This window comes from Apteryx rowi, unplaced genomic scaffold (genome assembly GCF_003343035.1).
Source record: "Apteryx rowi isolate R43461 unplaced genomic scaffold, aptRow1 scaffold_29, whole genome shotgun sequence".
Classification (NCBI taxonomy): Eukaryota; Metazoa; Chordata; class Aves; order Apterygiformes; family Apterygidae; genus Apteryx; species Apteryx rowi.
This window is the reverse complement of record NW_020449307.1, coordinates 3,308,633-3,321,159: the sequence shown is the minus strand read 5'-3', so window position 1 is coordinate 3,321,159 and position 12,527 is coordinate 3,308,633. Positions and strand designations below refer to the sequence as shown.

Below are 12,527 nucleotides of genomic sequence, written 5' to 3'. Positions count from 1 at the left end.
AATATTACCATAATGATACCAGTGGCTTGCACGTGGCAGGTATCATTACGTTTGTTAGCAGTGAGGATCAAGCTAATGGTGCTGGAACTTCTAAGACTAATACTGTAAAGTAAGTAGAAGGTGACAAAAAACAAAGTGTCTATGACAATTTCAGGCTTTTTCTATTTTGCTAACTCTACAAACATGGTAGTTGAGTTTACTTACTTCTTTCTTGAGTTCCATACTCTGGTTACGTCGTCCTTTCTTTGCTCTTGGTTCCTGAGTAACCTTCAGCTGTGAACATTATGAAAAGAATATTGGATCATTCCAAAAAACAGCTCAGATGAGTACCACTCATTTTAGAGTGCTTTATGTACCTTCTATTTGGGATTATTTGTCATTTAATTTAGCAAATAGCTGAATACTGTTCCTAAATGAGAAGTGCATAACATAAGCTTTCTACATTGTCAATCATGACTGTGATCTCATGAATGAACAAAATAAATGAACAAGTTCTAACATTCAGTATGTATTTACCTTAACCATTCTTTGTTTCATTTCACACAAAAATTCAAACTCTTGTTTTCTGGAAAATTCTAATATCAGCAACCCATAATTAGGCAGCAGATCTTGCTGAAGCCAGAAAGCGGCAACGATCATAAAGAGAATGTATATGGGTAAAGATAACAAGATTATCCACACTCGCTATAATTGATTATGACGATATACTTGGAGAGTATTAAACTCCATGCTTTAGAACAAAAGCCCATCTCTAACCATTAGGAACCAGGGTGAGATCTAAGTGAGGGGTATATTATCTTATATTTGTTTACAGCAAAACTTTGATTTCTTTCTCCAAAGCATCCAGTACTAGCTAGTGTTAGTGACAGAATATTGCAGAATACTTCAGAGCCCTGAGTTGGACGGCTACTCTGCTCCTGTATCTGGGAAACCAGTGAAACAGATATAACAATTAAGCAAGTGGGGTGGAACAGAAGATATGCAAATGGACACTTTAAAGCCTATGATTAATACCTCTGAAAAACTGGGAAAATGTCTCTGTTACCTTTCATGAATATTATTATATTATATACTATTATATTACCTTTCATGAATATTATTCATTCTATATTGCTGCATGACTGCATACACTGCACTAAATCAAAGGGGCTACAAAGGGTTTGCTATGCAAACCAGGCTGAAAAGATAAAAGAGTTTTGGTATGGAGCATCCCCCTAAAACAACATCCAGTTCTGTAAACAAGAAATTTTTAGCCACAAATTGGATGATAGAACTGTTTGACCAAAGGGCAGAGGAAGAGGGACAAAACAGATGTAGAGAGGGGATGGTGATTTCAAATGACTCAAGAAGACGTTGCCAAGGAAAAGGCTACCAAAAATACAGAGAAGCATCCTGCAAGCTATTATAATCTTCCTGCCAAGTCAGTGATAGTGAATATATAACACTTACTTGGACAATGAATGACTAACAAGGTTCAGCTTTGATAAGGAAAGATGCATATTGGAAATGCAAAGTTTTATGTCTTGGGTCTGTCTGCTTTTAATCTTTTTTAAAGCAATATAAATTTCCTTGTTTTGCAGAATTATGTTTGTGTTACTTTAGTCAGTCACTGTCACATGCTCCTAAAGTGCAATGTTTGCACTTAACTTTAGTTGGACTTGCTGAAAATGTCATGCATGATTGGTGTTACTCAGGGATCTGTAACGTAGGATATAGTCCAAAGTGAGCGTACCCCAGCTGCGAAAAGGCTGAACAGCTACAGGGCCTTCCCTTGATGGGTGTCCAAGGTGGCAGTGTTGTAGTCCATCTGATATCCATGACATTTAACATGAACATACCTATTTAACTTTAGAAATCTTGGTCTGTTTCATCAAGGTGCTACAGGTGACAAACTTCTTGAAACCACCCAGAGGTCATCCAAGAAAATTAGGAAAAAGAAAAACTTTATACTCTTGCTATTCCTCAGCTACAAAACACAGGAAAAACAAACCTTTGAGTCCTCCTGTTGTCACCATAAAAGACAGGGCACAAGACTAATTTACAAGTAAAGTAGCCCAATATATGTCATCTTTTAACTCAATGTATGTCATCTGTCCAGGTTGCCGACGACATTCACAGTCCTGGGCAACTGGCTCTTGCTGACCCTACTTGAGCAGGGGCGTTGGGCTAGACAATCTCCAGAGGTGCCTTCCAACCTCAACTGTTCTGCAACTCTGTGATTTTTTGTATTCTTTAATAAATTGCACTAGTTGCACACGTTGTGGCGGCACTCACCTGTTCATTGCTGGTGGAGGAGATACTAGACTCCGCCTCTTCTTCCCCTTTATCCTCATTCTTTGATTTCCAAAATCTCCCCTCGCGAAGGAAACGCTGGTGCAGTTCCAGCTCATCACAAGCCTTCTTCCAACCCATACTGCGCTTCACATGCAGCCGATGGATGTTAACTGTGATATCTTGAATGTTTTCTGAAGGGATCCAGGCCCTTTTGAATACATGGTACAGACAGGTTCAGAAACATTAAATATGCATGGGGGAGCTTAACCTGAGACACTGACTTCAAAAGTGGACAGAGTTTCAGCGAGGCCCGGTCACTGACAATTCCTATTTACTTAGAATTTTTGTATGTTCAACACATATGGAAAAACAGGCCACCTGTAGTTAGACATTTGAGTTCTTAAAAAGAGTTGTCAGTTGTTGGTGCTATGGCTGAAAATCTTTCTTTGTCTTTAATGAGCCACAAAAAACCACAGAGCCAACAACAGTACAATCTTCTGCCTGCTCTCTCCTTAAATGCCCAGAGTCAGACAGGGAAACATCCTTACTGAAGGTTCATCTGCTAATCCAATTTAGCCCTTTACCTCTTTGCTATAACTATTAAGGGAATGCAACCAAGTTATCACTTTGAATGTTGATATTCTGTGGTTTGGGCCCCTGTCTATCAGGCCTGAACTCATACTCTTTTGGACTGGATTTCTGCCAGGGACTTGGTTCCAAAGGTACTTTGTCCTCTTAAATATTTTCAGAGAGTCCTCACAGAGTTAGATGTGCAGCTCTTGACATTTTGAAAGGTTACACTAAGCAGCACTGGATATTAAAGAAAAAGAGTCACTGCCATGCACATCTACATGACAGAGTAAATATAAATTAAACATCTGTGGCCAGATTCTCAATTCTTGTAATATAAATAGCATTTCAGTGAAGTCAAAGAAACGATGCTAATTTATACTAACTGGGAATCTGGCCTTTCGTTTTTAAAGTCCAGCACAGTAACAAAGTAATGACACGCTAGTAAAACATATTTTGCCTTTTCTACCAGCACATGTTTATGTAAAGTTGCAGGCACCTCATCCTACAAGTGTCATGTTGCTTTATTAAATAGTTTGATGCTGTAAGAACTTAATGCCAAAACTACTAATGAGATAAGCTGCATTTGCAAACAGGTTACTATTTCAAGATAAATCATTCTATGATTGCAACACAAATAAAGGTCCTTTACACACTCTATGCTTATTAGAAAATCTACTTGGTAGATCATATAACAAATGAAAAAACATTATATAATGTGCAAGTTATGTTAAAAGCCATTTAAATAAACAGCTTCATAAAATACTGTTACTGAACTCTCAAAGCCTTTTTGGGAGGCACCAGAATATACCACTTTCCTAACAGCCATGAATTGCTTTGCAAACGTCTCATCTCCTCACATGCAGGCATATAAATCAAATGGCAAAAGAACTGATGTACATACATTATAGTAACACTACTATAATACTCCCAAAAAGCTAAACCAAGCAAGAAAACAACTGCTGGAGATGGAAGTAAACCCTGATCTCTAAGGGCACAGTTTCTCATGTAAAGAGTTACTCTCTGAAATTTCAAACGGGGTTGCAATAAGAGTTCTGTCAACATTCTAGCAGTAACGCAGAAACATTTTGTGATGTATATCATGTTACTAAAATACAAAACTGCAGCGTGCCTGCTCAGATGAAAACATTATACAAAGCCAATACATCTGGTAGTAGAAGGACATTTCTGTCCAATTTCTGCCTCAGCCTGGATTAGCAGGCTGCTACAGATTTGAAGAAACAGTCCTATGGACAGCAGTTCATTTGCTTTCTTTAATTAAAACGGCATTAGGTAACATCCCTAGGGCAACTGTGGAAATGGAATCTCTCAGCCACTTGGCAACTTCGGATGTGTTAGACTGAGCTTCAAATTTTCTGAAACAATTACGGCTAAGTGCTCAGTCTTTCTAATGCTGGCAACTAGTTCAGCCAGGATTTACAACATCACAGATGAGATAAACTTGTTTAAGTATGGTTTGTAAAAAGCAGCACATGGAATTAATAAATTACCTTTGGTGGTGATGGCCAAAAAAGCGAACATCAACTTGATTGTCCTCTTTCTGCATGACCTTGGCTGGCCAAAACCCAAAGCCTTTCATTTTGGCCCAAACCAACTCATGATTAGGTATCTGGAAAAAATGTTGTATTTATTATTAGAGATGAAGTATTATATTAATTTGTCCCACAAATATTTGATGGTAATAGCATACTAATATCTTAAGAATATAGTTGCTGTTTATATCTAAGTGCTTGTTTTTCATTTTTATGTATTTACAATACATATTTCCTTGTCAGAGGTATTGCTTGGATCAAAGTCAAAAAAAGACAAAGTCTGAAAAGGGTGTAACTGTCTATCGAAAACAGAGATCCTAAGCATCCCCAAAATTAAACTTGTCTTTATAGCTTTATCCAGATGTAAAGTTCTATTTCTGTAAGCTCCTTATTTTCTTGTGAGACTGTTGTAACTGCCTGATAACCAAGTTTTATTACCCTTATTGTTACTGCTTTGAACTTCAATCAACATTTCACACGTGGAAAATATCCAGACTTAGAAAGTCTTAACTATACATTTGAAACAAGCCTACCGAAGTGGAATATTCAATGCATGAATAAAACCAAAACTGCAGGTATTTACACAGAAAAGCAAACAAATAAAAATCTGTGACAGCAACATACGCAAGGATAGCAGAACCAATTGTCAGGTCGTGCATTTGACAAATAGAAACAATTCTTGCAGAGCTGCAGTTCATCCAGCTGCAAAACAAAAAACAGGTAAGTAAGTCCAAAAAATCCTAACTGTGTGACCTCAATAGCATCACTCTCTCTTAAGTAGTAATATTTTTCAGCCCTGCTTGTTAATTTTGTGGAGTTACTTTTGTCCATGCAAACTAGAGGTATGAAACAGGTGTGCTGAGAGTGGATGACAGATAAGCTGCAGAAACATTATTCATGGTTTAGAAAATTGAGGGGATATTTAGTAAAGCTAAAATAGAAAGAATAATTTTTTAAATTCATTAAATATTTAAAGCACATTCTGAAAGAAGTAATTTAATTATACAAACAGAGCAAGTGTGACAGCTGCCTGTAACTTCATTTTTCTGTCTCTTCATTTTTCAATGCTAACAACAGAAGTTGGTAGAAATCTCACTTCAGGTTCAATTTATATTAGTAAGTACAATTATTTCTAGCCCAACTATGCATTACTAGATTATTTCAAAATTAAAATTTGAATCTAGGTATTTTCCAAATGATAGTCTAGTTGCAAAAAAAAAGAAAAGAGGGTTCTGAATCAGAAAGTTATAAGAGAAAGTCTGCAACAAAATTCACACCATTATTTTTGTAATAAGAAGAATCACTTTTTTAGGTTCTGATATGAAAATCAAATAGCTTGTCTATGCTTTGGTTACTGGGTACTACTTACTTCATGACACGTGTCTTTGTAAAGCATCCTTGCTATATCAGCTTGTTCACTGTCCGCTATAAATTAAAAATAAATACTATGAACAACCACAGTATGATCATAGTGCTCACAAAAATTTGCAACTGTCATTGCTATGACTTTCATGCTATAATTGTCTTGCTTGAAAGTACAAAACATTACTCAGCTTCTTGCATAACCCTTCCATTTAAAAATTTGTAACCATCAATGCTATATTTGTTTGCTCTTTCATGTTTGTATGCAAAAACCCTGTTGGGAGCACTGAAACCAAACAACGCAATAAGTATACATCTGTGGAACAGCAGCAGGGACATGGGGTTGCTTTTAATATGAATACACTATTTCTTTCTCTGCTAATGTCTTAATGATACACTGCAATCGTCCTAAAACACGGCTCTCTGCTTTCACCACTTTATGGCAAAAGAGGTTAAAATCACATAAAAATTTTTGCTTAGAGCGCTGCTTCTCAGCCTGCTTCACAGTTCCCTCTGCTCCTGTGTATTTCTCTGTTAGCACATTCACATCTCTCCCAACCAATTGCAATGTGGGTTTCCTGAGGCTGCGAACAGAACTGATGCCCCCTCCTCCCATTGCTCCAGGCACGGGCTGTGTCTGCAGCAAGAGAACCACGTCCTTCGTGAAATGAGGCCTCAGGAGAACCTTGTAACTGAACCTGGTTGTAGCTTCTGTAGGCTACATGTTTTGGTGGTGTTTTTCACTTCCAATCAGATTGTTCCACAATACCAAACAGTCATATAGTACTTTCACTACTTAAGAAGAATCCCTTTTAATGCACTCAGTGTTCAAGTCCTGTATGTCTCTTAGCTCTCAAACCTTATGAACCAACAAGTGTCGCCTCAGCAATCTAAACAGAGAACAGGTATACCCTTGTTTGACTGCCCACAGCTCCCTGCCTTCCAGCAGCCGCTCTGAAGCAACTCTATCTTGATTTTTTTCTAAGTAACCCCTTCTGTATTAGTGGGTCTCTTCAAAGTGCAGCCTCTAGCCAATTTTATAATGTAGGTAGCCAGCATTAATCTTCTCTGATGGCCATACCTCCACACTGCACCAGCAGGACATCCCTATTTTGTCTGTAGCTATATTTGTTGTCTCCATATGGGAAAAAATTGCCCACAAGGGAAAAAAGTGTGTGCGTCTATACTTCCGCTGACACAGAAAATCAAAGAGCAGACCTCTTTCCACCCTAGAACAACATATGTATACTGGCAGAAATCTGCTTTCTGGACCGACTTATGACTTAGGTTGCAGAAGAAATAGGATGCTAAGGGTGCAAATTCCCACTGAAAGTTTAGCCAGAGAGGATGGAGACAGTTGTATAGTAGGTGGGCAATAACATCCTGTAGCAGGCAAAGCCCTCTTGCAGCTCATTCTTTGATTTGTTAAGGCTCCCTACTGACCTTATCCACCTTTAAGATTACCAAACACCAAATTTAATCCTGAACTTGTGATTTCCTACAGGCAAAGATAAATCAAACAATGGAAGTAGTAAATGTAGTACTCTACCTCCATAGAAAATCACGGTGTTGTGTAGAAGCAGCTGAGCATCTGCTTTGAACTCCTCATAACTCCTGTACTTTCCTTCATTGACTTTCTACACAAAAGAAAACATAGGACTGTGAAAACGTTGCTAAAGTGCTGTACCTGTTTTATGCAGAGAAGCTTTCACAGAAATCTGCATTATGCAAGTCAGATTGGTCATTGCCTTTCCTGCGTACCGAAGGAATACTTACAACTCTTTGACATTGTCTGTCGGTCCACTTAAACAATGCCCAGATGTAAAATAGGTGCTTTAGTGTTTGATTAGGTTGAAAAGCTCTCTTGGTTATAACAGGGTAAATCTGGAGTAGCTGTGTTCACTTCCACTGTATAGATGGAATATGATGTTGCCCAAAACAAATAAAGATACATTCCCTGAGGTGTAGATTTTGTACCTTCAAAATACATGCTAGTTTCAAATCAGTGCTGACTGCCTTTTTACTTTCAGGATCTTCACTTGACAGTCACTGTTTTCTGATGAAGGCAGATTGCCTTAGTCTTCCAAACTCATAAAAAAAGCTTACAGGGAGCCATGCAGTGCATTTTCTTGCTACAGCCTTTTCTCTGATAAGGAATACAGTATTTTCAGTTGTGCTCCCTTAAGAGCACCTATGAGAATTGTACGGTAGACAAAATATCATCAGTTTCTGGCATACTATCAAGGTCAAAAAGACCTTGTGTGGGAGCAGGTGAAGGTGACACAGTGACAGGAAGGCCTGATGTATTTTCAGGTACTACCAGTGTAGCCACTACTTCAGGACAGCAATGAACAGTGGTGGTCTCCAAAACTGTTAATGTAGCTATTGTTTATCCATGTGTTTCAATAATATAATAATTAAACAAAGGTTCTTAACAGCTATGGTTGTAAAGGGTAATATATACTATAACATGTCATAGCAATCCAGTTGCAGTCATGAAAAAGATGAATATGCTATTCATTTTTGTCATATGTAGTTGATTTGTATGAATCATGGTCAGACCTTCACTTCAGAAAAAAAGGACAACATATTTACTAGTACTTTATTTTTGGAACAGTTAACACAAAACAGATGTTTTAAGTGAGTCTTGCTTTTTTGTCATCAACAAAATGATCGGCTCTTTATGAATCATTCAGATGTTTATAAAATTGACATCTACATAATGCCTTAATGACTAAAATTGAAATATGGTCAAACACATTTGGCTAGATATACAAACACAGACGCTCAAGTCCATATTCAGTGACTTAAATAAAGGGTACTTTCCCTAAAAATTTCAACTACCAAGAGGTCTTAGTAAAAGCCTTAGTGAAAAAGGAATTGAGGGTACTCCATGTCTGAATACTGGGCAACACTCAAAATGTTTTTATTTGGTTACCTACTTACAGAAAAAAGTTTGAAATTTTAACTCCCGTATTCAATGCTGGAAACAATGTTGAAATATTGAGCATAAAGAGAATTAAACTGAATTAGTGATTAGCCCTTAAGGTTTACCTTCACTGTTAAAAGACACCATAAACAGTGTGAAAGTTAGAAAGCAAGTCACTCTACCTCCTGTATAGTAGGAACATCAACAGCTGAGTGCACCAGCCTCCTATACATTGGGTGTTTGTTGTCCTTCCCTTTCTTGTTTAGGTCTATAGCCTGAAAGGACCATGAGACAGTGCAAGTTATTGCATTTAGAATCTGCTTAAAACACAAATGAAATATTAAAAAATTGCAATAGTTTGGAGTATTCCAGGTGGAGAATACACAAAGCCAATTTCTGGCTCTGACACCTACAATGACATGCCAGGTGGACACCCACAGAGAGACTGACTCCACGTGTCTCAAACCTGAAAAACGCCCATTTCAGAGGATCCATGGGCCCATGGGATAAACTACTGCTGCCAGAATGGTGACTGATCTGAACAATGAGACATGATAAGTGTGTGTTGACATACACAAACCGCTTATGACAGGGGAAATAACACCCTCTCGTACCCTCTTCCCTGCACAGCCACACATGGCCAACCACAATGCACCTGCCACAGTGCAACCCAACACTTTGATAAACTTTCCTGTTTCTGACTCACCCGCTCCTTCATACGAGAGACTATGAATCGCAGGTATGTGCTCATCTCTTGTTTACTTGTGTTTTTCTTCTTGATACTCTGTTAAAGAAAGAGAGTTTCATATTATTATTATTATTATTATTATTTTAAACTTGACTTCAGAATTCATTCATCAAAAATTTTCTCTGTGTCACATTTTTTGAAAAAGGAACTTTGCGTCACATTATATCAGATGATTAGGCTTGATTTTAATTTGCACGTATGTCAATAAAACTTTGTCAAAAACTCCCATGTAAAAAAGTGTCTTATTAGAATAAAGTAATGAAGAAAGCCATTTTAGGGAATAGTTTAAAATGTATTTAATGGTCTACTTATTAGCAATGCATTAGTATCTTCTACAAAATAAGAAATGATTTAAAAAAAATACTCTTTGCCATGCGCTCACACGATTTATGTGCTTACTAGACAAACAGACCATCTAGGATGAACTCAAATATAGGATTGCTCTAGCTAGTAAAACCTCGGAGCACGTTTTACTGCTCAGGAAATATAGTGGCTGTTGGTTTTTGTGGTTCTTCCCTCACAAAACCTAAGCCAGATCCTGGAATACAGACTGTTTCTTTCCAGCAGTTTGCGATCCAGAATTTTTTATCCTCATCTTGGACTAGTGTAGAGACTTATCGCCACCCTTTGAGGTCAGTGCAGGCTAGCAGGAATCACTCCACAGAGCAATCGTGCCGCTACAGAGGTGGTGGCTTGCTGCGAACGCCTAGCTCTGGGCTGCAAACCAGCATCGCCGGGGCTAGACCACAACGGCTGTTCGCAGTTCAGTGCTTTGCCTTAAAACAGGTAACTGCAACATGGTATCTGCTCTTTGCTATTGCACGCTGTAGTTCTCCAAAATAAACGTGCAGCAAAACAACAGTGTGGGCTCCGTGTTTATTGCCCTTCAAAGATTTCCAGCTGCCTGTACTTCTAGCAAAAATGCTGACTCTTTCTTGCCTCTCTGAATGCTCTGAGGGCCGAGCGTCAGGCTGAGCTCTCCCCTTCTCATGTCTCACCTCCATGCAAACTTGGTGGGCTGAGCTGGCTCTGAATTACACCTGCCTCTTCAAATTACAACAGTTTTCAGCAAGATCCCCATAACTGTGCAGCTGGTTGCTGCTCAGCAAACAAGATGCACAAGAAGAAGCAGAATCCAGTTCACCACTTCCTAACAGGTAGCTAAGAGACGTATGGGACTTAAGAACCATTCCTTACTGCAAGTGTTTTATTTTTACTAAAATATTCCTATATGACTCTGAGAGAGTCATATATGTTGAGGGAGCAGATATGTTGAGTCCTATATATAGAGGGAGCAGAGAAATGTACAGAGAAGTTACTTTCACATATTTACTTGGCAGAGTATAAATTATATATTAATACTGCCCCCCCCCAAAAAAAACAACCTATAGGATTTGATTGAGCCTCCTCTGCTTATATTCCTTCTGAAAGATGTTGAAGCCACTGGCAGTCGCATGTTGGCCCTTGTGTTATGGCAGGTATGTAGCCTATACATCTCAGGACTGTACTTACTACCTCCATCTTAAAATAAAGCAAAATTGTTCACAGCACTACAGATGAAGGTGTTTATTTCACTGCTTAACAGCATGGACAGCGTCTTTACAAAACTGTGCTAAAATATTTCTATTTAACTGTAACATGGTATATGCTGTACTTCCAATTGCCTCTGCCCAATAATCACAAACCTACATGGACACTACCGTCCAAGCAACAGCTTTTTCCCGGCAGGACACTGCCACTACTGGGCAAAAGTCAGGATTGTGGAAGGGGCCAGCACCAGGCCTTTCTAAGATTTATATCCCATCCAAACATTATTTTCACATTGTTAATGGTTCCCAGATCTTCCTTCCAAATCCTAAAATGAGTAAGAATTTTAAAAGGTTTCTGTGCTGTATTTGTGAATCACCTTCTGTATATTCACGTTCTACTTTGTCTGCCATGAGACTGTGAATTCTGCTTCATGTCGCCTATTCAGTTTTGCATAAGCTGACATTGCTACTGCATGGAAACCCAAATGTGCACTAAACTTGCTGCATTATGAACTTGCTGCTGTCATTTTGTCATTTTAGGCAATGCAGTGCTGTATGCTGGCTAATGACACAGCACTTTAACGGACTGAGACTCATTAGGACACAATAAAATTCACTTGCACAGACTAGTCCTTCTGCACCTCTTTTTCTGACATGGTTCTGAATTTATCATCTGCTGGAAGTATTGCAGAATTCATGTGAACCTTTTTTTTGTGCCTTGGTGAACAAGACAGTTTGTAAGAGACTGTGTTAAGATAGATGGTTTACAGTCTTATCCTCAGATTCTAATAAAAGATAGATAGCTGGCTTTGTATCATTATCTATGTCAGCAATTAATATCATTTAAGCACCAATGGAAATTATATAATTAACTTGGCATTTCAGGCAAACTTCAATTTCCTTCTTTTCCTCCAATTCCCTAAACTGATTTATTTTAGGAAAAATTTCATCTCCAGGTTCCTCTACCAAATGTTGAAAGGTAGTGAATTTAGGAAATCAAAGCCTATGAGCCAGCAAAATGTCTTTTTACGGCAAGGCTACTCACCCTTTTCAGAAACCAAGTTGTAATCAAACCACTTCATTCACTTTTCAACAAAGATTAGCCCTTTACGGTGTACCACTTACACATTGTTTGGAAGCTAGGATGGAAAATGTGTATATTTTTTAAAAAAGCTACTATATATTTTAAAGTTTTATACTGTTCTCAGAGAAGTCAAAATAGAGCCACTTAAAGCATGAAAATGGATAATATTAGATAGGGGATAAGATTTTCATAAAATCTGATTATATTGCTCTGACACAAGAAAATATACCTGCTTTATGGTCCCTTTATAGCCAGAGCGATAAAGAAGCAAGTACAAATGAAAATTAGGTCTCTTAATTTCCTCTTTTGGGGAAAGGAAAACAATGATGGTACACTGTGAATTTCTAAAAGTGGCAAGATCTGCTATGATATGCTACTATGACCCCTGTTTACGTATCAAGTTTCTTAGGAGGAAACTACTAAGCTTCGATCCAGGTCCCACAGACATCAGGATCTTTATACTTGTAGGTATCCTGTT

General features: G+C 38.1%; 1 protein-coding gene across 7 annotated transcripts in view; it reads right to left on the bottom strand.

Annotated features, from left to right (window-relative positions):
• ZMYND11 (zinc finger MYND-type containing 11) overlaps positions 1–12,527 on the bottom strand; it is a 108,058-nt gene that overhangs the window by 10,281 nt on the left and 85,250 nt on the right. For all 7 annotated transcript variants that reach the window (XM_026069222.1, XM_026069224.1, XM_026069225.1 and 4 more), the window contains 8 exons: positions 9,395–9,472; positions 8,871–8,963; positions 7,309–7,396; positions 5,767–5,822; positions 5,022–5,099; positions 4,356–4,474; positions 2,275–2,482; positions 205–273 (listed from right to left, as the gene is read on the bottom strand). In XM_026069222.1, the coding sequence (XP_025925007.1) occupies positions 205–273; positions 2,275–2,482; positions 4,356–4,474; positions 5,022–5,099; positions 5,767–5,822; positions 7,309–7,396; positions 8,871–8,963; positions 9,395–9,472 (789 nt within the window). The remainder of the gene's footprint in view (positions 1–204; positions 274–2,274; positions 2,483–4,355; positions 4,475–5,021; positions 5,100–5,766; positions 5,823–7,308; positions 7,397–8,870; positions 8,964–9,394; positions 9,473–12,527) is intronic.